Source organism: Scyliorhinus torazame, chromosome 6 (assembly GCF_047496885.1).
Source record: "Scyliorhinus torazame isolate Kashiwa2021f chromosome 6, sScyTor2.1, whole genome shotgun sequence".
Classification (NCBI taxonomy): Eukaryota; Metazoa; Chordata; class Chondrichthyes; order Carcharhiniformes; family Scyliorhinidae; genus Scyliorhinus; species Scyliorhinus torazame.
In genome coordinates this window covers 132,895,526-132,922,102 of record NC_092712.1, presented here as the reverse complement: position 1 = coordinate 132,922,102, position 26,577 = coordinate 132,895,526, and the positions used below count along the sequence as shown (strand labels likewise).

The 26,577-nt window shown below is 45.3% G+C and overlaps 1 protein-coding gene across 1 annotated transcript in view; it reads right to left on the bottom strand.

Annotated features, from left to right (window-relative positions):
• cntnap2a (contactin associated protein 2a) overlaps positions 1-26,577 on the bottom strand; it is a 2,812,093-nt gene that overhangs the window by 2,024,241 nt on the left and 761,275 nt on the right. The window contains exon 2 of the mRNA XM_072508818.1: positions 18,383-18,493. Within this exon, the coding sequence (XP_072364919.1) occupies positions 18,383-18,493 (111 nt within the window). The remainder of the gene's footprint in view (positions 1-18,382; positions 18,494-26,577) is intronic.

Genomic DNA, 26,577 nt, shown 5'->3' with positions numbered 1-26,577 from the left:
AGAACCAGCCTTCATTTTGTACTGAAGGCTCAGAAAAGATGAAAAAAGTTATGAAAATGCGTTCAGACACTGCCATAGTTCCCAGAAGAATCTGCTGCTACATTCAACCATGGTCCTGTTGGCATACCTTTTCTACTGGTCTAACACTATTATAGCTGGCATAAAAGACTCCCACACATTTGTTCATCCGACACCATAAAAATGCAATGGGCAACGGAAAATTGCAAATGAAAATGGAGGATGGGGTGCAATGGTGAACAATCCCCATCCACCACCACTTTCCTCCGTCTGGCTGAACCTGTCCTCTCACTGAACACTTTCTCCTTTAACTTGTCTCAGTTCCTCCAAACCAAAGATTTGGCTATGGGTACCTGCATGGGTCCCAGTTTAGGGGCTGGTTTGGCACACTGGGCTAAATCGCTGGATTTTACAGCAGACCAAGGCAGGCCAGCAGCACGGTTCGATTCCCGTACCAGCCTCCCCGAACAGGTGCCGAAATGTGGCGACTAGGGGCTTTTCACAGTAACTACATTGAAGCCTACTCGTGACAATAAGCGATTTTCATTTAATTTTTGCCAGTCTCTTCACGGGTTATTCCTACTCCGGCCCCATCCCATAACTCTTTTATCGGTACATCAACAACCGTTTCAGTGCTGCTTTATATTCCCGTCTGGACCTGGAAAAATTTATTAATTTTGCTTCCAATTTCCCCTCCTGAATCACCTTCACATGGTCCATCTCCAACACTTTGCTTCCTTTCCTTTACCTTTTGATTTCAATCTCTGGGGATAGATTATTCACTACAAACCCACTGACTCCTACAGATATCTTGACTACAGCTCTTCACACCCCATATCCTGTAGGGACTCCATTCCTCTCTCCCATTTCCTTTGCCTCCGTCACATATTTTCTGATGAGGCCACTTTCCAAAATGGTGCTGTTGACATATCTTAATTCTTACTTCATCATGGTTTCCCATCCACTGTGGTCAACAGGGCTCTCTGCCGTGTCCGGCCCATCTACCACACCTCTGCCCTCACCCCCTCTCCTTCCTCCCAGAACCAAGATAGGATCTCTCCTTGTCCTCACTTTTCACCCCACCAGCCTCTAGATTCAAGGAATCATCCTCCGCCAGTTCTGACAACTCCAGCATGATGCCACTACCACACGCATCTTCCCCTCACTCCCCTTGTGAGCATTTCTCTGGGATGTCCTGGTCCACTCCTCCATCACTCCCAACACCTCACCCTCTTCCCACAGCTCCTTCCCATGCAATCGCAGAAGGTGTTTACCTCCTCCCTGCTCACCATCCATGGGCCTAAATATTCTTTTCCAGTGAGGCAGTGCATCGCGTGTACCTCTTTCAATCCGGTCTATTGCAAGAAGCTTTCTATTTATGATAAATCTCCATGAGAGAAAAATTCATCTAACTTCATTCTTTCAGTCATAACCATGAGCCTATGTCACCAAATATGATCCCGGACCTGACCCCAAAAGTGGGTAGGATACTGGACAAAAAGTCCAATGTTTTATTTTAATTTTGTAAGACTGGTGAGGAAAGGATGGCTCGCTCCAGCAGTGATTTCAGGCACTAGGGATATGGTATATTAAACAAACATTATTACCAACACAGTATTAGAATATCTTTAACATCACACAAAAAGGGACTTCCGGTGGCGGCACGTAGACAGCAGTCGCACATGAGGGCTCCTGCCAGATGTCCTTAATTTGGGGCCTTTTCACCCGGTTTGCAGGGGTGATTTGGGTGGAACTTTGTGGTTTGATGTGATAAGAGTCCCACGTTAAAAGAATGCCCAATAAGTACAAAACCAGGCAGCAGAAAAGTAAAGAACAGTCGTCAGACTCCAGTGCTTCACCTGCTGAGAAAATGGTGGATGCTCCTGTTGTGTCTAGCCACTGCACTAACTGTTGAGATGCTTCCAGGCATCTTGGCGGTGGAACTTAAGAAACTACAGCAGGCTGTCTCTGAAGACCTCGGCAGAGCAATCATAGGAATGCTATCCTCTATTTCTGCGGCCTTGAAAAGTATGATTCTGATGGGCAAGGTGCACGACGCACTGCTAAAGTACGTGGAGCTGGCCCTTTTGAGGCAGAGTAACAAGATCACCTCCCTGGAAGCGGAGGTGGTCGGTGAAACCAAGATGCTAAGGGCCAATATGGACGATCTGGAGAATCGTTCCAGAAGGCAGAACTTGAGAATTGTTGGGCTGCAGGAGGGTCTGGAAGGTCCGAACCCAACAAACTATATGTCGCAGCTGTTTGGGAAGATGGTGGGAAGGGTGGAATGAGTTCTCTTCCCAAGTTGGATCGGGCCCACAGGTCGCTCAGGCGGAAGTGAGTGATCTACCGTGTACAATCATCATGCATTTGTACAGTTATCAAAAAAAGAGAAAGGGTCCAGCGTTGGGGAAAGGACCACTGGGACCATAAATGGGAGGGCCATGCCATTAGGCTCTACCACATTGTGGGAGCGGAGCTGGCTAAGAGGTGTGCAGCACTCAATAAGCCCATTGCCACATTATACAGCAACAGCATTTGATTTGGTGTGGTATATCCTGCGTGCCTCAGAGTAACATACGAATGAAAAGATTAGTAGTTTGATGCACTGGAGGAGGCAGTGGGTTTGGGCAGAAGTCTGGACTGTGGTAAAGCTAACTTGCACGGTAGCATAGTGGTTAGCACAATTGCTTCCCAGCTCCAGGGTCCCAGGTTCGATTCCTGGCTTGGGTCACTGTCTGTGTGGAGTCTGCACGTTCTCCCAGTGTGTGCGTGGGTTTCCTCCGGGTACTCCGGTTTCCTCCTGACGAATGTGATATAAAATAGTTACTTTAGAGATATTAGTTACTGTAATGTAGAGATAGGCCAGTCTCATTCTGGTGAGTTCACAGACAAAGGATTTAAGACCGCATGGCAAAGCAAGGAGGAGGTGTGTCCACCAAAGGAGGAGAAAAGGATGCTGGGTAATAGGGGCCAGAGGAAGGGATTGGAAGTGAGCCAATTAGAGTGTATGGATAGTTCAGGAGGGGTATAGGATGACCTATGGGAATCGTGTATGTGAAACTTGATGCCAGTTGTGTGAGTAGTAGAGATCCCTTTGTCCTACAGACTCACTTGATTCCGGAGGTGTACGAAGCAAGATGTGCTTTGTACTTGCTGTGAATTAAGAAAGGCTTGCAAGCCAAATAAAATAACTAATGCGGAACCTGCAAATCCATCTCGACTTTTATTGAGGCCAGGCTGACGGGTAAAGAAATTTATGATTTGTCATTTGGTGCCGAAAACCCGGGATTTCTCAAGACGGTTCTGACCAACCGCAAAATCAGAATTAGACTGATTATGAACAGGGAGAGTGGGAAGAAGGGGCCCACAATGTATAGCTGGAAAATGACCGCGCATTGCTTTTTCCCCTCTTCTTATCGTCTGATTAGTCTGGTCACTCGCGGTTGGTACGGAAAGATCGTCTCGACGAAATCAAAGGTCAGTCTGGGGATTAGAAAATTAAACTGATGGGATATCATAATTGATAGTTCAGTTTTGGGTTAATTGTGTTGCTGACGACTGATGTGACTTCAGCAGATGAGGGTTCAGTTAAATAAGTGTTTTTAAATCTGAAGATGGTTCAACTCCATGTGTGAGTTCTGATTCGGCTTGGGTTAGGTTTTGGGGTTGATGGGACATCTAAAACGATGATTCAATTCCATGTATAAGTGTTTTTAAGGCTGATGTGACTTCAGTAGATGAAGGTTCAGTTAAGTAAGTGTTTTTAGGGCTGATGGGACTTCAGTAGATGAAGGTTCAGTTCAATAAGTGTTTTTAAATCTGAAGATGATTCAATTCCATGTGTGAGTGTTTTAAATCTATAGTTGATTAAGCTAAAATTGTACCCTTGGACTGTAGTGGCGAAAAACGCAGTTCTGAGGACTAGTTGAGATTGTGGGGAATTGCTTGGATAAATTTCAAGACAAAGAACATCCATAGAGCTAGATGTTGGTTGAAGCAGAAATCTCTCAAAGGGTTAACAGCAGCAGCCAAAGTTAAAGACGACAGACAGTGCTTCTCACTCAGGCCTTGAGATAACAGCAGCAGCCTGTAGTGTAATCGGATACCTTTCCTTTGAGTCAGTGAACTCCAGCAAAGTTACGTTTTGAATTAATTAAAGGAAACCAGTGGGTTTCTCCACCTCTTTGATAAAAATTATTATTTTCGAAAGCAATTGATTGAAATTGCCAGAATCTTAAGTTTTACTTACTTGAAATAATGTTTATCTCATTTTATTTGTGAATTAATAGAAACTTAAAGAAACTCACTGATACCATTTTAAAAAGTATAAATCTGGAGATGACAGTTGACTTTGCTCCGGTATACATCACCGCAGCTAACTGCTCCCTCATTGATAGCAGCCAACATTTTTGAGAATGTAAGAAAAACTTGTTAAAAGAAAAATTGTTAAGATAAAGAATTAATTCAGTTGTAAATGTTATACAAGTTTGTGTTAAGCAAATCGTAAATTTAGTTCTGAGTTGAGATCAGAGCTAAGCTTGCAAGTTGCAGTAATTCAATTTGAATTTTCAAACATTTTAAGTTTTAAACGAACACTGTTAGAACCTTTTCAATCATTTTGCCAAGGAGAAAAAATTGCCATTGGTTATAAATAAGCAAATAAAAAAAATATATATAATTTAAAAAAAAGAAAGAGCCAAAGTATGAAAGCTAAAGAGTTAATTAGATTATGGAGACAATATTGTCAAGAGGAAAGAGATAGGGTCATGTTATCAAGTTGGCAGGACAATGCCCTTAAAATGGGAATTCCAATTAGTGAACAGGGTAAAAAAAAACATTACAGGTCTTGAAAAAGGAATGTGCATTCAAAAAAAAACGCGCAAGTAAAGACAGGAAAGGCTCGGGTCAAACAAAAGATGGGCTACGTAGTTCAATGGCTGGCCTTGAATTGACAGAAAATGATCAATTCGATGGTTTAAAAATGTCAGTAAAAGTTCTGACTGCACCTGTAGCATTGTCTGCACTAATTCCAGAACCACCAGAGTATAATAATTTATATCCAGTCACTGCTCCCCAGATTCCAATTATGCCAGTAACTCCAGCCCTTTTGGTTGATAGCGTGGGTCCCGATTTACCATCTTCACGATCAGTAGGGGAAGAGGAGCTCTGTTCCGCAAGCCCAGTTAGCTCTAGGACCCGATCTCGGACAGCGAGAGAAGGGCTTGATCCTAACCAGAAACAATTAAGCATACCACCTAAATCCCTTCAGACCAAGGGGAAACCGCAAATTTCGAGAACAAAGGGAGATGCCAGGATTGAAAGAGAAAGAACTCCCTCTAGTGACAGGGAGGGACGTCAAAGTCTTGGAAGAACCAGAGGAAATAGCTAGAGTGCCCCCTGGTGAGACTCGGAGACAGTTGCCGATTAGGAAAATACCAAAGCTTGACGCAGGGGCCCAGCCCACGATAGACGTTTATTTCCCATGGACACCCAGTGAGATGATGGCTATTATGGCTACAATCCCAGATAGAAAAGAATCTCCTGCTGCTTTCGTGGATTTCCTGAGAACTACCATCTCAATTTATCAAACTGATTCTAGGGACCTCTGGGCCCTAGTCCAGCAGGTTTTAACCCCAGCAGAGTACCGCAATCATCTTAATCACTTGAATTATGCTAGCCATGCCACACTTCAGCAAGCCCATGCGTTAGACTACGATAGAGGGACACAAATCCTGAATGCGTTGAATAGCACATTTCAAAAGCCCATAAATATTTCTGCTATCTTAGACCTAAAACCTAAGAAGATTGACGAGCCAGAGGAATTTCTGGAACGTTTTAATGAAATCTACCGTGGGCAGTCAGGCGACTTGACATATCAAAATGATCAGAATTCCCCTCAATATTGTGCTATGTTAATGCATTGCCTACCACCTTCCGTGGCTACTGCTGTGAAATGTAATAACATGAATTGGACAGAGAACGACCCTTCCCAGATGGCAAGGGCAGTCAGATTTTATTGGAAGGAGGGTGTAGGCCAGGAAGGAGGCTCAGTTACAAAGGTTAAGACTGAGTATGTAATGAAAAAGGATGATCTGCAACCCCAACAAGTGGCAGAAATGGTAGCTTACCAGCTGGAGCCCCAATATTGTGACTTTGGGTGGGTGGATCAGCGAGGGGGAGGATATCAAACCCACCCAAAGGGACCCTCAGCTCCTTTTTATGGCCCACCGTATGCACCAACAGCTTTACAACTGCCACCCCCTCTGAGGGGCCATTGGTCTACTGGGAGAAGAGGACGGGGCAGATATAGAGGGAGCAATGCATGTTTTAATTGCGGCCGTGCAGATCACTGGCAACAGGAATGCCCCTTTAAAAGACAGGCAGCATAAGGAGGGGGTACCCACCAAGGGGAGGACAGATGAGATACACTGACTTCTCCTAGGCAAACCCTTTCCCAACACAGGATTGACTAGCTAATTTAGTCATAAGGACTCTCCAATCGGACAGGGAACCGATTATCTCTCTGCAGATAGGAGATGAACATCACCCATTTGTAATCGACACTGGAGCAGCCATGTCTTCTCTGCAATCAGAACTTCGCCTACCACTATCTGACCACACCCAGCATTTGACGGGGTTCCAAGGACAGGTGTGTGAGTATCCTATTTCTGAACCTGTGACAGTCACTTACGAGAATAAGTCTGCAGATCATCAGTTTGTAGTGACTACTGGATTCGACTGTAACTTGTTGGCCCGAGATTTACTGTGTATCTTCCAGCTACAGCTAGAGTGCGGAGACGAGGGGGTAACGGTTAAATCATGGAGGATGAGACAACAGTGCTATATTTTTATCACCCCCCAGTGGTGGACGTTAGACATTGAACATTCACTGCATCACGTTACCCTGGCCTATGACAGAACCGGACAAAACAGGGAGTTGGAGGACAAATACGGGCCATTAATTGGGACCGAATGGCCAGTCAAAGTTACAGCCACAGTCACAGGAAAAGAAGGTACAGCCGATTTTGTTACAATACCACCACATTTATGGCCACAGTCAGCTTCGGTAAGCCCTCATATTACACGTCAGGTCCACGACCAGTACCATGCCAGGGATCTGGGACCTATGGTAAGGAGGGCAGTAGATCATTCAGATCCAACAGAGTACGCACTTCAAGTCACGCCAGACGGCACTGGCATAAAATATTTTGAGGTCCCTGAAACGATTCACACTCGACTGCAGCCCCGTCTATGGACAAATTAATCCGAGAGCTGTTGCAACAGGGTATTTTGGTCCCTTGCCAATCAGAACGTAACACCCCCATACTTGCTGTGCCTAAACCAGCCAAGCCAAACCAGTACTGATTAGTACAGGATTTACGTTCAATCAATGCCATCGCACAGCCGTTACATGCTCTCACTCTCCAACAGGATATTACAGTGTATAGCTCCCACTCGGTCATCGCACTACTGAGGCAACTGCAGACTCAGCATCTTACCGCAGCTCGTCAGAATAGGTATGAGATATACCTTTTGAACAATCCACGTCTGACATTTAAACACTGTACCACTATCAATCCAGTCTGTTTTCTTAGTGGTCCCCCTGTCCATGAAGACGCACCTGGCCACGACTGTTTAGCCTTGATTCAGGAAACTACCACAATAAGGGACGATTTGAGTGATATTTTGTCAGAACAACCTGACATGATTATGTGTGGTCAAATATCCCACCGGGGTTTAGTTAATGACCTACTACAGGCCCTCCTTAAGCCCGCGCAGATTTTCGTCATTAAATGCGCTGCCCACACAAATGGTAAGACCGCAGTTGACGTTGGTAATGAACGAGCAGATTGTGCAGCGCGGACAGCCGCGCAAATTCAGCAAGAGATGGTGCCTAAAATGTTAAGTCAGACTAAACGATCTACTATAAATATGTCTGCTTCTGACAAGTCAATGCCAACCATCCAAGACGTCATAAGGTTACAGGAGGACGCTCCTGAGAGTGATAAACAAATGTGGAAACAGTTAGGTTGTACATTTGATTCTGTTTCCTCTTTATGGACCACGCCAGCACATCAGACTTGTATGTCTGATGTACTGGCTTTATGGGTCACTAAATGTGTACACTTTGCAACTCATTGTGGGGCTCGAGGGACTAGTGATTTGTTGCTGGACACTTGGTGGCATCCTGAAATGCAGGGGTCGGCCCAGAGTATCAGTAATCGGTGTTTGATTTATCAGCAATATAACACCGGCAAAGGTATCCCTTGTGGGATGGGGCAAACCCCGTTGCCCAGTGGTCCCTTTGAGACGCTACAAATGGATTACATTGAGTTGGAAAGGTGTCAATGTTATAAATATGTTTTGGTCATTGTGGATGTGTTCAGCAGATGGGTCGAGGTGTATCCGACTACCGATAATAAAGCTGCTACTGTGGTTAAAGTTCTGATGCGGGAAATCATTCCCCGGTACAGTATACCAGCTCAGTTGAGTTCTGATAACGGGCCTCATTTTCTTGGACAGATTAACCTGCCTCCCTTCCCCAGTGCTATTTTACAGGTGTGGAGCATGATGGGGTGGCTACGCACCGTCTGTGTGATATTCAGTCTCACCTCGCTTGGAGTGTTATTGGCGACGGACATGGAAAAGGGAAATATTATCGACATTTGTAACCCCAACCAAGCTACAAGGACCTTTCATTTATGCAAAGGTGATGTTCTTCGCTGCCCCCATATACGAGGACATAGTATCGACTCATGGAAGGTCACCAAATTCAAGGAAAATACAGGACTCATGAAGCAATTGCACTGGTCCTGGCGATGGGAAAGGAACATTATATGGACATTGCCATGTTTTTGGAGTACATGTAAATTTGATTTTGGATGTGTTAAGATTGGTGCGATAAAGGTAACATCAGACCGTCAGGAGAAGGTTGGAAGAGGTTGTGAGAGAGATAGGGGGACTAGAGAGAGGACGGAGCGTGTGAGAAGGGGAGTACAGCTAGAACGTAGGTTATCAGGAGATACACTTTATTTAGTTAAAGGCCACACTGAGGAAAACCCGGGTAGTTTAAATCTCTTCTACCAGATTTACCACCGCTTGCATGGCCACGGACGGGTTGTCTGCTACCCGAACCCCGCAGCGGTGTCTAGGTTATTTTCTGTTTCACTGCTTTGGGGCACTCCCCAAACGGTGGTTCATTGTCAGCGTTCCGAGTCACTGCCCGAGCAAGTCACTCTTCCTTACGATCCGGGTTCAGCACCACCGGCTAATTTGCCTTCCCCTTCCTCGGGATAATTCCCACTCACAGTATGATAGGCTGCAACGGTGGAGGGCGTATATACCTACCCACTTCACTCCCAATAGGGATTCCCGGTCGTACGAGAATTGTTTCAGCAGTGAAGGATACGGCTGTTTGCTGGTAGAGGTGGAAACGAATATAACATGTCTGTTCCCCACCTGTACGGACAGGAGGTGTCATATCACCCAGGCGTCTGGCCAATGCGTTTGTTACAACACCACTGGCGTTCTATTGAACGCCGGCATCCAGCTCCTTTGTGGCTGGGTGAATGTCTCTCATATCACTGTTGGGAATAGAGCTTTCCGCATTGCTAGGTGGCCCGAATGGGCGTTCCAAAGCTGGATAAACTGGGCTACTGGGGGATCCCTATGCAACCGATATACTGATTGTGATGCTCACCTGTCCACGGAACAAGGATACTACTTTAAAAAAAAAATGGTACAGCAACTAATGTTTTGTCACCCCCATTTCCCCGCCAAATTGCTATTGGGACTCTAGTCCATACCACAGTCCCCTGCCCCTCGGCGTGGATGCTGCATAATCAGTTAGCACGCCGGGCAGTCTCAGCTGAATTCTGCGAGAACTGGAAAAAACCTCAGGTTCTCGCACCCAACCGGGGCCCCTCAGCCCGGTGGGGAATTCGGAGCGTCTTGACACTGGGAGGTGTGGGGGGTTCCTTGGCTGTCAGCGATAGGAATTATTTTATTTGTGGCCTTACCATCTTGGGAAATGAAACCTTGGGAGCTCTTGGGGCAATAACCAAGGAATTGTCTCAGCTGCGGTTGTTTGCAATGCAGAACCAGTATGCTCTTGACTATCTTCTGGCCCGTGAGGGTAGGGTATGCGCCATAGTACAGAGCAAGTGTATCATGGGAGTTCAAGACTTAACCGCTAACATCACTAAATTTATGGATCACATACGGGATCACCTGGATGGAATGCAGGATCCTGGCTCTTGGGGTAACTGGGGATTTGGAGGTTGGAAGGACTGGTTGATAAATATGGCCATGTATTTAGCAGTGGCTATTGGCTGCATCTTTGTGGGCCCAGCCATCCTTAAATGTGTGATGGGTAGAATGCGGGGTACACTGGAACAGATCAACGCCCCTAAAATTTTGGCTGTCAAAATCCATGAGGGTACAGCAGATGAAGGGGGGCTACGCCAGGAATTGGAAATGCAGCGACGGATCTTTTTAGATAAGGGACCGTAGCTATGGATTGGATAGTTTGGTTATCATGGAATGATAAAAGGAGGGAATGACGAATGTGATATAAAATAGTTACTTTAGAGATATTAGTTACTGTAATGTAGAGATAGGCCAGTCTCATTCTGGTGAGTTCACAGACAAAGGATTTCAGACCGCATGGCAAAGCAAAGAGGAGGTGTGTCCACCAAAGGAGGTGAAAAGGATGCTGGGTAATAGGGGCCAGAGGAAGGGATTGGAAGTGAGCCAATTAGAGTGTATGGATAGGTCAGGAGGGGTATAGGATGACCTATGGGAATCGTGTATGTGAAACTTGATGCCAGTTGTGTGAGTAGTAGAGATCCCTTTGTCCTACAGACTCACTTGATTCCGGAGGTGTACGAAGCAAGATGTGCTTTGTACTTGCTGTGAATTGAGAAAGGCTTGCAAGCCAAATAAAATAACTAATGCGGAACCTGCAAATCCATCTCGACTTTTATTGAGGCCAGACTGACGGATAAAGAAATTTGGGATTTGTCACTCCCACAGTCCAAAGATGTGCAGCTTAGGTGGATTGGCCATGGTAAATTGCCCTTAGTGTTGTGTGGGGTTACTGGGTTATGGGGATAGGGTGGAGGTGTGGGCTTGGGTAGGGTGCTCTTTCCAAGAGCCGGTGCAGACTCGATGGGCCGAATGGCCTCCTTCTGCACTGTAAATTCTATGATTCTATGAACTGTGAACTGGATGGTTGTGAGATGGCGGTTTGGGGGTGGCCATGTGAAATTTAGGATTTGTTCGGGTGCGTGCTGGGCATTTTGGAGTTTTTACTTGTATATTTACTGTGGTTTGTGGGATAGGCATTTTTCTTCTTTGTTTTGTTTTTTCTGAACTAGTAATGGGTGGGGGCTGGTTGGTGTTATGGTTATTTGTTCGTTTTTTACTCAGAGTGGGGGCTGTCCTCCTAGCTGTATAGTTAGTTAATGGAAGCGGAGGGGTGAGAGTAACTGCAGCTCATACTGTGGGGGGTTTTCAAGGATGAGCTCAGGATTTTTGTTTTTGTTTTGTTTGGGGTTTGGGTTGGGGAGGGGAGAGGAGGGGCTTTTGTTTGCTAGTTGATTTGGGTGTGGTATTGGTGGAATGCGGGTTGGGTGGGCAGGGTTAGTTCTCTGACGGTGATTATAACTTTTTCTTTGTTCTGTTCGGATGGGGGATTTGCCGGTCATCTTGGATGGGCCTAGTGTCGGCTCTTTTTGTGTAGTTGCTGGACTGCCCACAGGGTGGACTGGCTGACGCTGGGTTAGGGGGGTAGCGGCCCCCGGTTCAGCTGGTCACCTGGAATGTAAGGGGGTTGAATGGCCCAGTAAAAAGATCCAGAGTGTTTGTGCACCTTAAGAGTTTGAACGCTGATGTGGTGTTTTTGCAGGAGACCCATTTGCAGATCAAGGATCAGACAAGATTACGGAAGGGCTGGAAGGGACAAGTATTTTATTTGGAATTTGATAGTAGGACCCGGAGGGTTGTGGTTTTGGTGAATAAGAGATATCTTTTTCGGTGGCTAAAATTTTGGTGGATCCAAACGGGAGCTACGTAACTGTTAGTGGCTTGTTGGTAGTAGTACTCGGTGGTTCTAGTTACTTTGTATGCATGAAACTGGGATGATACAGCTGTTATCAACAAGTTGGTTGGACTCGTACCAGCTGATTCGGGGAGGCGGCGGGACTTTAATTGCGTACTGGACCCTTAGCTGGACAGATCGAGATTGGGGGGTGGGGGGGAACAAGACGTGGCGATTTTTACATCCAAATGCGAAGGGCTTTACTTTTTTCTCTTGGGTGCATCAGGCCTACTCCCGGATTGACTTTTTTGTGATGTGTAGGTCTCTCTGGGGTGGTGGGGGAGGGCATTCGGCAAAAGCGATTTCGGATCATGGTCCACATTTTGTGGATTTGGTGTTGGGGCTGGGCCCTGCTCAGCATCCCCCCCTGTGTAGCCTGGATACGCTTGCTGGAGGACAAGGGATTCTGTGATGACTACATTGATTTTAAGAGGAGCGAGACGATCTCACCTTCCACTTTGTGGGAGGCTCTGAAGGCTGTCATTTGGAGAGAGATAATCCTCCTATGAGCCACATAAAGAGAAGAGTGAAAAGGTGGTGAAGCAGTTGGCGGATTCCATCCTTGAGGTGAACCGCCAGTACTCACCTTCTCCAACACCAGAGTTATTGGCGAGCAGGAAGAAATTACAGGTGGAGTTTAGGCTGTTCTCAACCAAGAACAACCCCATTTTCAAATGGAACTCCCTTTTTTGGGCCTCAGCGAGGAATGCCCAACCGAGGCTGCACTTACCTTCATTTCCTGCACTGACCAGTCTGCTCATGAGTGCAGGAAGAGATTGGGGTGCCATTTTTAAATGCCGTCTCAATCTCTCGACTCCCCCCCCCCGCAATGCCCCAACTGTTAGGAAATCCTCGGGCCCCCCCCAACCCTCACTCCACCTCATAAAGGCAAGGCACCCCTGGGCCCGATCCCCGACATGGGCAACCCGGCACCTGTGTACCTTAGCACTGCCTGCCTGACACCCTGGCAAGTGTCCCTGCCAGACTGTCAATGCCACCTGGGCACCCTGGCATAGTTATATTTGCATTTTTGTTGTCATTTCGACCCATTTCATACTTTTAACAATTGATATATTTGCATTCCTGGATCACGTTGTATCTCCACCCTTAGAATCTTTTAACCCAAAATGTACTATTTCACATTTTTCTACATTCAGTGAAATTCCCAATTTCTCACCTTCTGAATTCTTCTTCAATTTGCCGTAACCACAAATTTGGTATCAATAAATTCAAAATCATTTCTCATGTGGCAATGTGACAATGAGACAAAGATTGGCCGGGTGGTTAACAGTGAGGCTGAGTGTTTCGGGTTACAGGAAGTTATAGACGGGATCGTCAAATGGGCAGATAAGTGGCAGCTGGAATCTATCCCTGAAAAGTGAGAGGTGATACACTTCGGAAGGAGAAATTTGACAAGGAAGTATTCAATGAACTGCATGATACTGGGAAGTTCCGAGGAACAACAGAACCTTGGGTGTGTTTGTCAAAAGATCTCTGAATGCGGGAGGGCAAGTTAATAGGGTAGTGAAAAAGGCAAATGGGACACTTGCTTTGATCAATCGAGGCATAGATACAAAAGCAGTGAAGTCATATAGGAGTCATATAAAACTGGTGAAGCCAGAGCTGAAATGTTATGTGCAACTCTGGTCGCCACATTATAGGAAGGATGTGATTGCACTGGAGGGGGTACAGAGGAGTTTCACTCGGATGTTGCCTGGGATGGAATATTTAAGTTATAAAGAGAGTTTGGATAGGGTTGGGTTATTTTTGTTGGAGCAGAGAAGACTGAGGGGTGACCTGATCGAGGTGTACAATATTATGCAGGGCACGGTCAGGGCAGATAAAGAGTAGCTGTTCCCTTAGTTGAAGGGTCAGTCAGGAGTGGACACATGTTCAAGGTGAGGGGCAAGAGGTTACAGAGGGATGTGAGGAAAAGCTTTTTTACCCAGAGGGCAGTATCAGTCTGGAATGCACTGACTGGGAGGGTGGTAGCGAAGGGTTGCCTCACATCCTTTAAAAAAGTACCCAGATGAGCACTTGACATGTCATAACATTCAAGACTGTGGGCCAAGTGCTGGCAAACGGGATCAGGAGGTAGGTCAGGTGTTTGTCATGTGTCTGCCAAAGTATCAACAAAGTTGATGGCCAAAGGGCCTCTTCTGCATTGTATTTTCTGTGATTCTGTAAATGTTCAAATTGTACTTCAATTTTTTTAGGCCTCTCAAGATTGCTTTTGGGTAAATTATGTGTTCCAATATAGATAACTACCACAGGCATTTTTCAGCTCCTTTCAATAAATAGTCTATCACCACTTTAGCAAATGCAGCTTAGCTCCAGTAAGCACAAATTCCACCTCATTATTTACTCAATTTACCTTATAAATGACTGCCTCTGCTGTTTGTGGAGTGATCACTTGTAGATGTATTTTGGCTGATGTTAGTGTTGCCTTTTATGTTATTCATCATAATATATTTTCACAAAACTAAACAGTGGTCTGAATTTTCATTCAGGATTGGGGGAGGTTCAGACTGTATTAGAAGTCGGGATAGAAAACCCCAAAAGTAGTGAAGAGGATGCCGGTTGTAGCGACGTGCTGGGAGAAAGGCTTACCTCAGGTCTCCAGCATTGTGTCCAATATTTTTTTTTAAAGTCATGAAACGTCCCTCAAGCTCTTCACCCCACCGCACTCACACCTCATGCATCACCTGAGCCACATCATGCAATCTGCACCCACTCCCCATAATCCCTCAAACCCGGCATGTAAATCTATGCCCTTGTACCCACCCCTCATTGCTCTTCATAGCCTCCATGACAACCAATACCTTCTTCTCCCCTCCCTCATCTTGCATGGCCCTCATACCCTCCATGACAACCTATGTGTCTGTAACGCCAGGACCCTTCATAGCCCCAATGTTAACTTAATGCCAAATCAAGCCAACCCCTGCCATCCTTTGCCCTACAATGCCAACTCACCCATTACTCGCCATGGCCAGACCTCAGGACACATGCAGAATCATGACAAAATAAAGTTCTATTAAATAAACTTCTAAGTGTTGATTCCAGGCTTCTCGAAACTGAAAAAATACACTCACGCAGAAAAAAATTATTTACTACGTTTATATTTGTTTCGTTACATAAAGCCTTAGAACAACAAACATTTCATTCAAGAGTACAATCCCTGATAGCATTAGTCATTGGAATTGGAGCCACTTCAAAGAGTCGATAATCTCTTGGAGCTGTCATCCGAACTGCAAAAATGCAGGTATCTTACTGTTATCTATGGACTGTCGTGAAACCAGTCATGCAGCACTAATACAGTCATGACCGCCCTCAGGCTTATACTAACAGATAGAGAGAAATAGCAGGCAATTAATTTGTTTGAGTGCTCTGGGCATTTTTCTCAACTATTCCATGGGCAGGACTTTTACATGTCTTGGCAGCTCCCATGGACATGTACTTTTGACAGACCTTAATCGTTTTAACAGTTGATTTTAGCATGTCTGTTGACAGCTCCAATGAATCTGACAGTTATTGATTCAATGCACTTTTTCACACTCTACTTTTATCAATTCCAAAGGGCCCCTGACCTCTCCCAAAATTGAAAACGTCATGGCAAAAATCCAGGCCAGTATTTAATGAAATATATACAAAAACATTTTTCAAATAAAGCAGGCATCTCCTGTAAACAATGGAAACCATAGATGTCCCAGGCAGCCTCCTGCATTTCCTAAATTAGCTCCTATGGTTCCCTTCATCTGAAACAAATAAAAATCTAACGAATAGCTGAAGAAAGTCTCAATTTATTAACCTCTTACAAAATTAAAGTCACCCTGGTTTTCTTTCCTGCAGCTTAATACAGGCAAAGCTGAAGTCACATTGCTTGACTCTTGCCGGGACCTATGTCTGTTTGATTTTGAATCAAATCAACACTCCTAAATGTCAACTCTGCTTCCATCTGCAGATAAGAAATGCTATTCTATTTAATTTAAAATATTGGTTGTTCCCATGCTTCCTTTCCATTTAAAAGGCTGCTTTCTTTAGTTTCTGAACAATTGCTTGCCTCCTGCTCTACTTCTACCTTTTGCTTGCAAAAATGAAAACCTCAATAAAGCCTTGAGCATCTCAAATTTTGTCTACTTTAATATGTTGACTTTCTCAGTTTAACTTTGAACCATATAATTCCTACAGCACAGAAGGAGACCATTTGGCCCATTGAGTCTGCACCTACCCTCTCAAAGAGAACCCAATCCAGGCCCACTTCCCCATCCTATCCCAGCAACCTGACTTAACCTGCACATACTTGGACACTAAGGGGCAATTTAGCATAGCCAATCCACCTAACCTGTACATCTTTAGACTGAGAGAGGAAACCGGAGCACCTGCAGGAACCCATGCAGACACCCATGGAGAATGTGGAAACTCCACACAGTCACCCAAGGCCAAAATTGAATCCAGGTCCCTAGCACTGCGAGGCAATGCCACAGTGCCGCCCACTTTGTTGAAAGTGCTGAAGCTCATACGAACATACATGTGTTTTAGGAGGAGTAGGCCACTCAGCCCATCGAGCCTGCTCTGCCATTCAAAAATACCTCAACCCCACATTCCTGTCTACCCTTAATAACATTTCATCCCTTTGTTAATCAAGTAACTAACTATCTCTGCTTTAAAAATATTCAAAGACTCTGTTTCCATTGCCTTTTGAGGAAGTGTGTTCCAGAGACTCACAACCCTCTTGGGAAGAAGGCTTACCCCTCAGGATCTCAAAGGTTCTGTTCAAGACACCTCTTGCTCTTCTAAACTCTTGTGGATACAAACCTAAACTCTCCAAACTTTTCCCATAAGACAACCTGTTAATTTCTGGTACTAGTCTAGTAAACTAGTAAATTATCTCTACTGTTTCTGATACATTTACATCTTTCTAAATAAGGAGACCAATACAGTATACAATATTCCAAGAGCGGGATTCTCCGACCCCCCGCCGAGTCGGAGAATCGCCGGGGGGCGGCGTGAATCCCGGCCCGCCGCCCCGATGCCGGTTGCCGAATTCTCCGGTGCCAGGGTGTTGGCGGGGGCGGGAATCGCGCCGCGCCAGTCGGCGGCCGCCCATTTTCGGCCGGTCCCTCCGGCGTAAATCAAACCACATCCAAACCAACGGGACCTGGCTCTACGCATGGCCTGCAGAATCCTCGGGGGTGCGCGGGGGGATCTGGCCCCAGGGGCGTGACCCCACGGTGGCCTGGCCCGTGATCTGGGCCCACCGATCCATGAGCGGGCCTGTGCCGTGAGGGCACACTTTCCCTCCGCGCCGGCTGCTGTCAACCTCCGCCATGGCAGGCACGGAGAAGAACTCCCCAGCGCATGCGCTGGGATGACGCCAGCACACACTGGCGCTCCCGCGCATGCGCCAACTCGCGCCGGCCGGTGGAGGCTCTTCGGCACCGGTTGTCATGGCGCCATGCTCTTCCGTGCCAACTGGCGTGGCGCCAACCCCGTCGGCGCCGGCCTAGCCCCGAAGGCGCGGAGGATTCCACACCTTCCGGGCGGCCCAATGCGGAAGTGGTTCACGACACACCTCGGCGCCAGTGCGGCCCACCCCGCCGGGTAGGGGAGAATCCCACCCCAGATGTGGACTCACCAATGTCCTGTACAACTGAAACATATCCTCCCTATGTTTGTGATCAATTCCCCTCACAATAAATGATAACATTCTATTAGCTTTCCTAAATACTTGCTTTACCTGCAAACTAGCCTTTTCTGAATCATGCACCAGGATGCCCAGATCCCTCTGCACCTTAGAGAGCTCCGCATTATCTCACCATTTAGATAATGAGCTTCTTTTTTATTCTTCTTGCCAAAATGGACAATTTCACATTTGCCCACATTATACGCCACTTGCCATATTTTTTGCCCACTCAGTTAACCTACCTATGTCCCTTGTAGCCTCCTTATGAATCATCATTCCTGTCAAATAAACTGCTACAAATTGTTCAACTGAAAGAAGCAACTCATTTTTTTCCGAACAAGCTTTTAACCACCTCTTGCACCGTGGCTCAACCTCTACTTCTTTATTCCTTTATTTTCTGGGTTTTTTTGTTCTCCTGTGAAGCAATTCAGTACATTTTCCACATTAAAACAAGTTGCTGCTCACCCACCCACCCCAATATAACTGAGTTAAAATAGCTCATTACAATATTAATACCTGACAATAAAAAAAACATATGTGAATCAAGTACCAGTGAGGATTGTTTCAAACGCTCTTACCTCCTCTCTTGTTTAGTTTAGCATAGCCAGGTACATAGCTGCCTGACATCACAGATGAACTACTGAAGGAAGAGTGGGGAAGTGCCGCAGTCAATGGCTCATCACATTTCTCTGAAAGAAAATCAAGAAAATTATTTGTTTGGCATCACTTTTACAAAGATGAAGGTGTGCTGTAAAAATACAGATTTCACCGCAGTATTTAAAAAATTGTGTAAATAATTGTCATTCATTCAAATCTGTGCTATCCATCACATGCTGCACAATACAAGTACACTGTTGCAAACATGACAGAGCACTTTAAAAAGCCAACTGCAAATCCAGATGGCAAATGGTCTAAATGCGGTTGAGTGCATCAGTAGAAGAAGATCATAGAGGTTAACAGTTCATTAATTTACAGAGCATTATCAACAAGACTTCATGATAAATCAGAACAGCCATGATCTTATTGAATTACAGAGCAGGCTCGAGGGACCAAGTGACCTACTCTGCTCCCAATTCATATGTTCGTATGTGGAAAGATGCTAAAAGCTTCCCCTTTAACTCAAAATAGTGATAAGCTTTTCTCAATACTAATAAAAAGCATTTTAGACTCAATAAAATAAATTGATTTTCAATCCCAAGGCTAAATGGAAATGAGACCGAACCCCCTCGCCTTGGAAACCTCGGGTGAGTGCCGTTCAGTACTGGTCTCCACAAACGGGTCACCCAGGGGATCGGAGGCCCCAAGGTGGTTGCCCGCTGGGCAGGGTGGCACCCTGGCAGTGCCACTGCTACCTGGACACACTGGCAATCCCAACTGGATGCCAGCCTGGCACTGCAAGGTGCCAAGCTGATTTTGTTCCAATGACGAGGATCAGGCCCAGGGGTGCCCTGTGTGGGTGCAGTGAGGTATGGGAGGACCGGAGGAACCCCCCCGTATAGGTGAGTTAAGGCATTTGGTGGGCCCAGGGGACGCATTGCGTTAATGTAACATACATTAAAAATAGTGTCCCGATCTCCTTTTGCACTGAGGAGCTCCGGTGAGCGAAGCACCTCGGTGCAGAAAACAGTACTAAGTGCAGTCTCATCGGGGAGTTCCCGTTGTGGCCCCTGAATCTACCCGAATGGGAACAGAGCTCCGTTCGATAGCTTGGGATTTCTTGGCGCTCCGAGTACTGGGAAACACCCAGCTAAATGCACTCGTTATGGGATTCTGTTCCCATTCGGGTAGATCTCGTCCAAGGAATGTAATCATTTGAAAAACTGTCTTTCAGCCTATGTAGATATAATTTCATGTCTCTTTTTTTCTCTGATGGCTCAATTGGGATTGAGCATTGTGATCCTTACAGTTACATACACAATTATGAGATTAGTCTTATCAGCAACATTGTAAATAGGGCCCGAGTCATTTGCTCAGCATGCAAGCTTGATGTTGAAAGAGGACATATCAAAGACATCCTGTGGGATACGAGCGATATGGTGGCATGATGGTTAGCACTCATAGTGCCAGGGACCCTGGTTTGATTCCAGCCTTGGGTGATCGTCAGTGCGGAGTATGCACAATTTTCCTGGGTTTCCGCCGGGTGCTCCGGTTTCCTCCCACACTCCAAAGATGTGCAAGTTAGGTGGACTGTCATACTAAAGTATCCAAAGGTTACGTTGGGCTACAGGGATTGGGCCTAGTTGGGTTCTCTTTCAGAGGATCAGTGCAGATTTGATGGGCTGAATTGCTTCCTTCTGCACTGTAGGGATAACGATTGGATAATTTTGTGCTGTAAATTGTACAAACTCATGAACGGGCTGACCCCATTATTTATCGCCTTGAAAAGTGCCCAGTCTACCTCAGAGTATTCTGGAAGGGCTAATTATCTTTAAAATTTGAGAAACAGGTAAAGCTAGCCATTTCATGCTGTTTTCAGGATCCTCCATGCCCCCGGCAACCAGTAGCAATGAATGATATTCACCACCAATAGGATCCTGTCACCAGAGCTGTTTTGGTATGCTCTTGACGTAGCATAAGCTGCTTCCTTGATGTGCACTCTGACAAAGGAAGATTCAGACTTGGAGATAGCTTTAACACGTTTATTAAACTATGAACAATTCTCCTATTTGGATTCAACTCTACTGTTAATCCTGCTGTAGCTACTCAGACTGATGAACCAGTCTGCTACAATCCATGTGGTGGGTGTGATGTGTTTCAATCAACCCTGTGTCTGTACTCACTGAGTGTCTCCACTGGAAAGAGACTGAGCATGTGTGTGGTGTCCTTTTATATGGGTTGGTGTAATGCCCTCCTGTGGTAGTGTCACCTCTGTGTGTATCTTGAATGCCCATTGGTCGTGTCCTATCTTACTGACCTCTTGGTTGCCTGTCTGTGTGTCATGTCAATGGTGCTCCCTCTAGTGTCTAGCTAGTCTACGTGTATTTACAGTGATGCATATCACCACAAGAGCCAAAATGAGATCCTGCATATCACACAAATGAGTAATGCGGTGTATGGATTTCAGTGCCAGTGTGAAGCTAGATATGTAGGCTGTATAACCTAAAGACTGTAAGATCATATCAAACATCATTTCCCTTCTGCTATTCAAAACGGGCAAGGTACAGACTGTACCCAATCAACCTGTTCTTGCAAAACTCAAGACATAGTGTCCACAATTGGACTACATTTGCTAAATAATCTTCAGTATGCTCAAAATCACACTGATGGTTATCAGTCAGACTGGCAGTGTAATGCATTTGCATGCACTGGAAATGACATGTAAAAAAAACACATAACCCTGTGATTTTGAAGTCAGAAAGAACAAGTTCACACATCGCACCTGTTTCAGCTTCACAAAATATGCTGTTGCCATTCGTTGGTTCATTCCTCAGGGAAATTTCTTAACTGCCTGTCAAGCTGCCTGGTTTGCATTTTCAAACAATGCTCATCGTGAAGTATCAGTCACCACTGACTGCTACATTCTCCACAACAGCTTCTCTACAGTCGGAGTTCAGCTGCCAACCAATCAGCACTCTGTTCTCATACACAGTTATTTCCCCTGACATTGCTATTCTTGTGATTGTCCTGATAGCACAATATGAAAAGCTTCAACAAAATGTATCTTTTCAACAATAATCAAGTTCTGTACCACCAAACAACTACTTGTAAACCATTCTACATTGCTCTGGGTATGCTTAATACTAACACTAGTGAAACAAATTTACAAATGCTCAATTTCCATGCACTGATACCCACCACCACCTTGTTTAGTAGACTAGCAAAATGAGAATAAAAGTAGATATTCTAAAGCAGCGCAACTGATAAGACAAATAATAGGCTAGTTTATAATGGCAAGAGAATTATACCATACATGCATTATTTTGTTACAGTAGAGCCATGTTGAATGTAGCTATTCGTAAACAATGAGAACAATTACTGATTTTTGTGGTCCATGAAGAAAATGTGAAGATTGATGGGGACTTTGAATTTGTACATACACAGACACCAGCATTTTGGGAATAATAGGCACAGATGTATAAACTACCTTTCGTGGTTGAAATAATGATATCTCTGCTAATAATATCAACTGAGATCAAAGGTGAACACCTCTCCATAATGTGCTTGGAACATAATTTGAGAGCACTCTTTAGCACTTTAGCATACATTTTGCAATTCCAACACCAAAAATCCTTTATAGATCTCCGAATGAGATCAACAATGTTCCATCAAATTGAGTAATTTCATGCTATGCAGTTTGAATGTTAAAATTGAAAGGAATCTAGATTCTTCTTGGATGGAGGAATTATGATTAACTGAAAAGCTTTCCTCAAAGGTACTCATCATCTAATCTTAAATGAATTTGGCGTTATTGGAAGTTAAGAATTGTTCAAGGGAGAACAATGTCATTCTACTTAATTACTTCTAGCCCAACAATTTGCAGAAAATCTATTAGCATCTATGACTTGATAAAACAAGGGCGTGTGTTCCAAATCTCAAAAAGACATCATGTGAGTTGAGAAGTACAACCATGAATGGCCAACTTTTCTCAAAAGTTTGGAGACACAGTAAGATAACGTGTGTTTGTTAGGTGAATTGGGCATTCTGAATTCTCCCTCAGTGTACACTAACAGGCGACTAGGGGATTTTCACAGTAGTCTAATTGCAGTGTTAATGTAAGCCTACTTGTGACACTAATAAAGATTATTATTATCATAAGACCATAAGACATAGGAGCAGAATTAGGCCACTCGGCCCATTGAGTCTGCTCCGCCATTCAATCATGGCTGATATTTTCTAATCCCCATTCTCCTGCCTTCTCCCCATAACCCCTGATCCTCTTACAGACGACAATTTACAGAGCTCTCACATGAACAATACACAACAGTATGAATGTGCAAATCAGCCCACAAGTTTGCTGAATTAAGGAGATGCACCATTAGTTGCTACTTTCCACAAATTGCCTGTTGATTTACGCAGCTCCACGGTTTGCAAATAACATCTAGCCCTTCGCCTCCCAGTTAATTTTAGAACTCGCTACTTTTGCACGTTAAGTAGTCTTAAAACTCTAAAAAGTTTGAACTGGAATTAAACAACATTAGTACCTTTTTTGTTTACAAATTTGGAGTACCCAATTCATTTTTTCCAAAAAGGGGCAATTTAGCGTGTTCAATCCACCTACCTTGCACATCATTGGGTTGTGGGGGCAAAACACGGGGAGAATGTGCAAACTCCACACGGGCAGTGACCCAGAGCCAGGATCGAACCTGGGACCTCGGTGCCGTGAGACTGCAGTGCTACCACTGCGTCACCGTGTTGCCCACACATTAGTACCTTATTAACAATATGATTGTCATGAATATGTATAATCAACCTCACTGGGTCAGAACATAAATAATTACAACTGTTCAATTTCAATCCTTTATGAAGTAGAATTGTTGACAATTTTAAAATGTCACATTATTGATGTTCTCAGGTTGTTTCTTTACTTACTTTAAAAAAAAAACTCTATCTTAATCAAATCTTTATTTTATTTTCTTTGGGTGGAATCTTACCAACTACCGGGAGGCAGCTTTGGTTCAGAACCTTTGCAAGGCTGGGTTCCACGAGTGTTTAATTGAAATTTATTTTTTGGGGAGATTGAAAAAAAGTGTTTAATTCACTCTCAAATAACAATGAGGGTGGATTCTAAAATCTAAAATGACAATAAAGAGTTGATTATTCGAAGCCCGCAGCTGGTAGGGACAGTTAGCACAGATGGTCAGAGAAACTACATTTTAGGAAGTCTCAATAATTTAACACAATGTCATAAAATCTTGAGTATAATGCTTTAAATTTGCATGCCTCACTTTGAAATATATTCAGGTAAGGTGTCAAACCACATACTTATAATAGCTCCACACAATGTTTATTGTGCAATAAGCCACATTTATGACATATTAAAGTCATTGTTAAGGCTCATAAAATGATGCACAGTAAGTACAATATACAGTCTGGAGTAATAGCATCAGACTTTATTGTGTTTTCTCAGGAGTGTTTAGTTCAATCAATATAGTACGCACATTCTTATATAGGATAATAGCAGCCCAGCAGACTGACATAAACCCAACTCGTAATCAGTTGTGCAAAAAACAGGTTGATTCAACAGTGGAATTAAATATCAGCTAAACTAAAGTGTGTGAATAAGTAGCCAAAAATGGAAGGAAGACAGATTAAACTGTTTAATGGTGCTTTACTGGTTGAAGTAGGCTTTGTTGTTTTTCAAGGCAAGAAATTCTTCTCACATTCTACTCTGCTAATTTAATTTCAGTGTTAACGCAGGAGGACAACATAATCTCGGATGCCCATGAACAACTTCTGAGAGCATTTTAAACCAGTGAGCCCCCATCCTGCCGAGAGTGCCAGTAAGATTTCTTCATTCACTGAATCAATGAATAACAAATCTGAACAACTGAGATTTTCCCACAAGGGAAGCAAAATTCAAAACAACCAAAGTTGTGGGATCGTCCATAATGTTAGAACAATATTTTGAATCTGAAAAGTTGAGAAGTTACAAGAGACTCCTGATGGAAAGATTACAAGGAACAGTTTCAAGGCCTTGCAGGGTGATGACATGACAACACTCCACCCCATTCCCTTGGACAGATAGCTTTATTTGAAGGGTGTAGAATGAGAAAAGACATATCTGTCCACAACTTGTCATTAACCACTTCTAATTGTGGCTTCCCCATACCACAAAACTATCACAAGCATGCAAGCTCCAACAGAACTTTTGGCCTAAAAATTAGTCCACTCAATTCTTTGAGAATGGTGGTCGCAATTCACCTTGGAGACAGGCAGTCAGCATGTTTGGTGCTGTCTCCTCATGAACTTGATTTCAGCATTGGTCTGAGTGGGGCCCCTGTTGTTGGCTACCTCATCATCAGGCAAGCAAGAGAGATGGCATGTTTCTGTAGGAGACCAGATGATTATTTCAGAATAATCACCCTCAAATTGGAATGTAAGCAGGTACCCAGTGATATCATTTCTCGGTGTCTGACCCATGGAACTGGCAGTATTGCCGCAAGAAGTGGCCTTGTGCGGGTGATCAAGGTCAATTATAGAATCATCGGAATTACAGTGCAGAAGGACGGCATTTGGCCCATCGAATCTACACCAGCCCTTGAAAGAGCACCCTACATAAGCCCACACCTCCAATCTGTCCCCGTAATCCTAGGGCGGGATACTCCGGTATCCGGCGGGCAGGCCGTACAGGCGCCAAAGAGTGGTGTAAACTACTCCGGTGCACCTTCGGGGGCAAGGCTGGCACTGGAGTGATTGGTGCCACGCCAACTGGCGCCGAAGGGCCTCTGCTGGCCGGCGCGAGTTGCCGTGATTCCTGTGCATGCGCAGGGGGTTTCTTCTCCGTGCCTTACACAGGCCGGCGTGGAGGGAAAGGAGTGCCCCCACGGCACGGGCCCGGCCGCAGATTGGAGGGCCCCGATCGCGGGCCAGACCACCATGGGGGCCACCCCCCCCCCCGGGCCGGATCCCCCCGCGCCACCCCCCAAGGACTCCGCAGGCCGCCCTCAGAGACAGGTCCCGCCGGTACAAACCTTGTGTAATTCACGCTGGCGGGACTGGCCGAATATGGGCGGCCGCTCGGCCCATTGGGGACCGGAGAACCGCTGGGGGGGGGGGGGGGGGCACTGCCAACGGCCCCCGACCGGCGCGGCGAGATTCCCGCCCCCGCCAAAAAACTGCTGCCGGAGAATTCGGCAGCTGGCGTCGGAGCAGCGGGCCAGGATTCATGCCGCCCCCCCCCCCACCCCCCCGGCGATCCTCCGACCCGGCGGGGGTCAGAGAATCCCACCCGTAGACACTATGGGGCAATTTAGCGTGGCCAATCCATCTAAACTACACATCTTTGGTCTGTGGGAGGAAACCGGAGATCCTGGAGGATACCCACGCAGACACGGGAATAACGTGCAGACTCCGCACAGACAGTGACCCAAGCCGGAATTCGAACCCGGGTCCCTGGCGCTGTGAAGCAACAGTGCTAACCACTATGCAACCCTGCAGCCCGAAAAAGGAACTTTTTCTGTGTGGAGTTTGTACATTCCCCCCATATCTGTATGGGTTTCCTCTGGTTTCCTCCCACAGTCCAAAGATGTGAAGTGGAGATGCCGGCGTTAGACTGGGGTGAGCACAGTACGAAGTCTTACAACACCAGGTTAAAGTCCAACAGGTTTGTTTCGATGTCACTAGCTTTCGGAGCGCTGCTCCTTCCTCAGGTGAATTCTGACCTGAGGAAGGAGCAGCGCTCCGAAAGCTAGTGACATCGAAACAAAGATGTGAAGGTTAGGTTATGGGGATAAGAAGGGGTAGGCAAGGGAGTGGACCTGGGTAGAGTGTTCTTTCGAAGGATTATTGCAAACTCACTAGGCCACATAGCACTGCAGGGATTCTATGGTTCTATGGATTCTACGATCTGCTACCACATCACATCACCAACATCCCATGCTGCTCAATGCACCATACACACATCAGCACTCCCTGGCACTCAGAATTTGTGCCTAACATGTAGATGCTCCATCACACTCACACACATTCCACTGATGCTAGCCTCACATCCTGCTCTCATTTGCTTCCACAGATCCTCAGCTATTATACTGTGGCTGTCACAGCATTCAAATACAGTGCTGCCAGAGCAGCCATTTCCAGCATTTTCATTTTTTATTTCAGATTTCGTCAATGT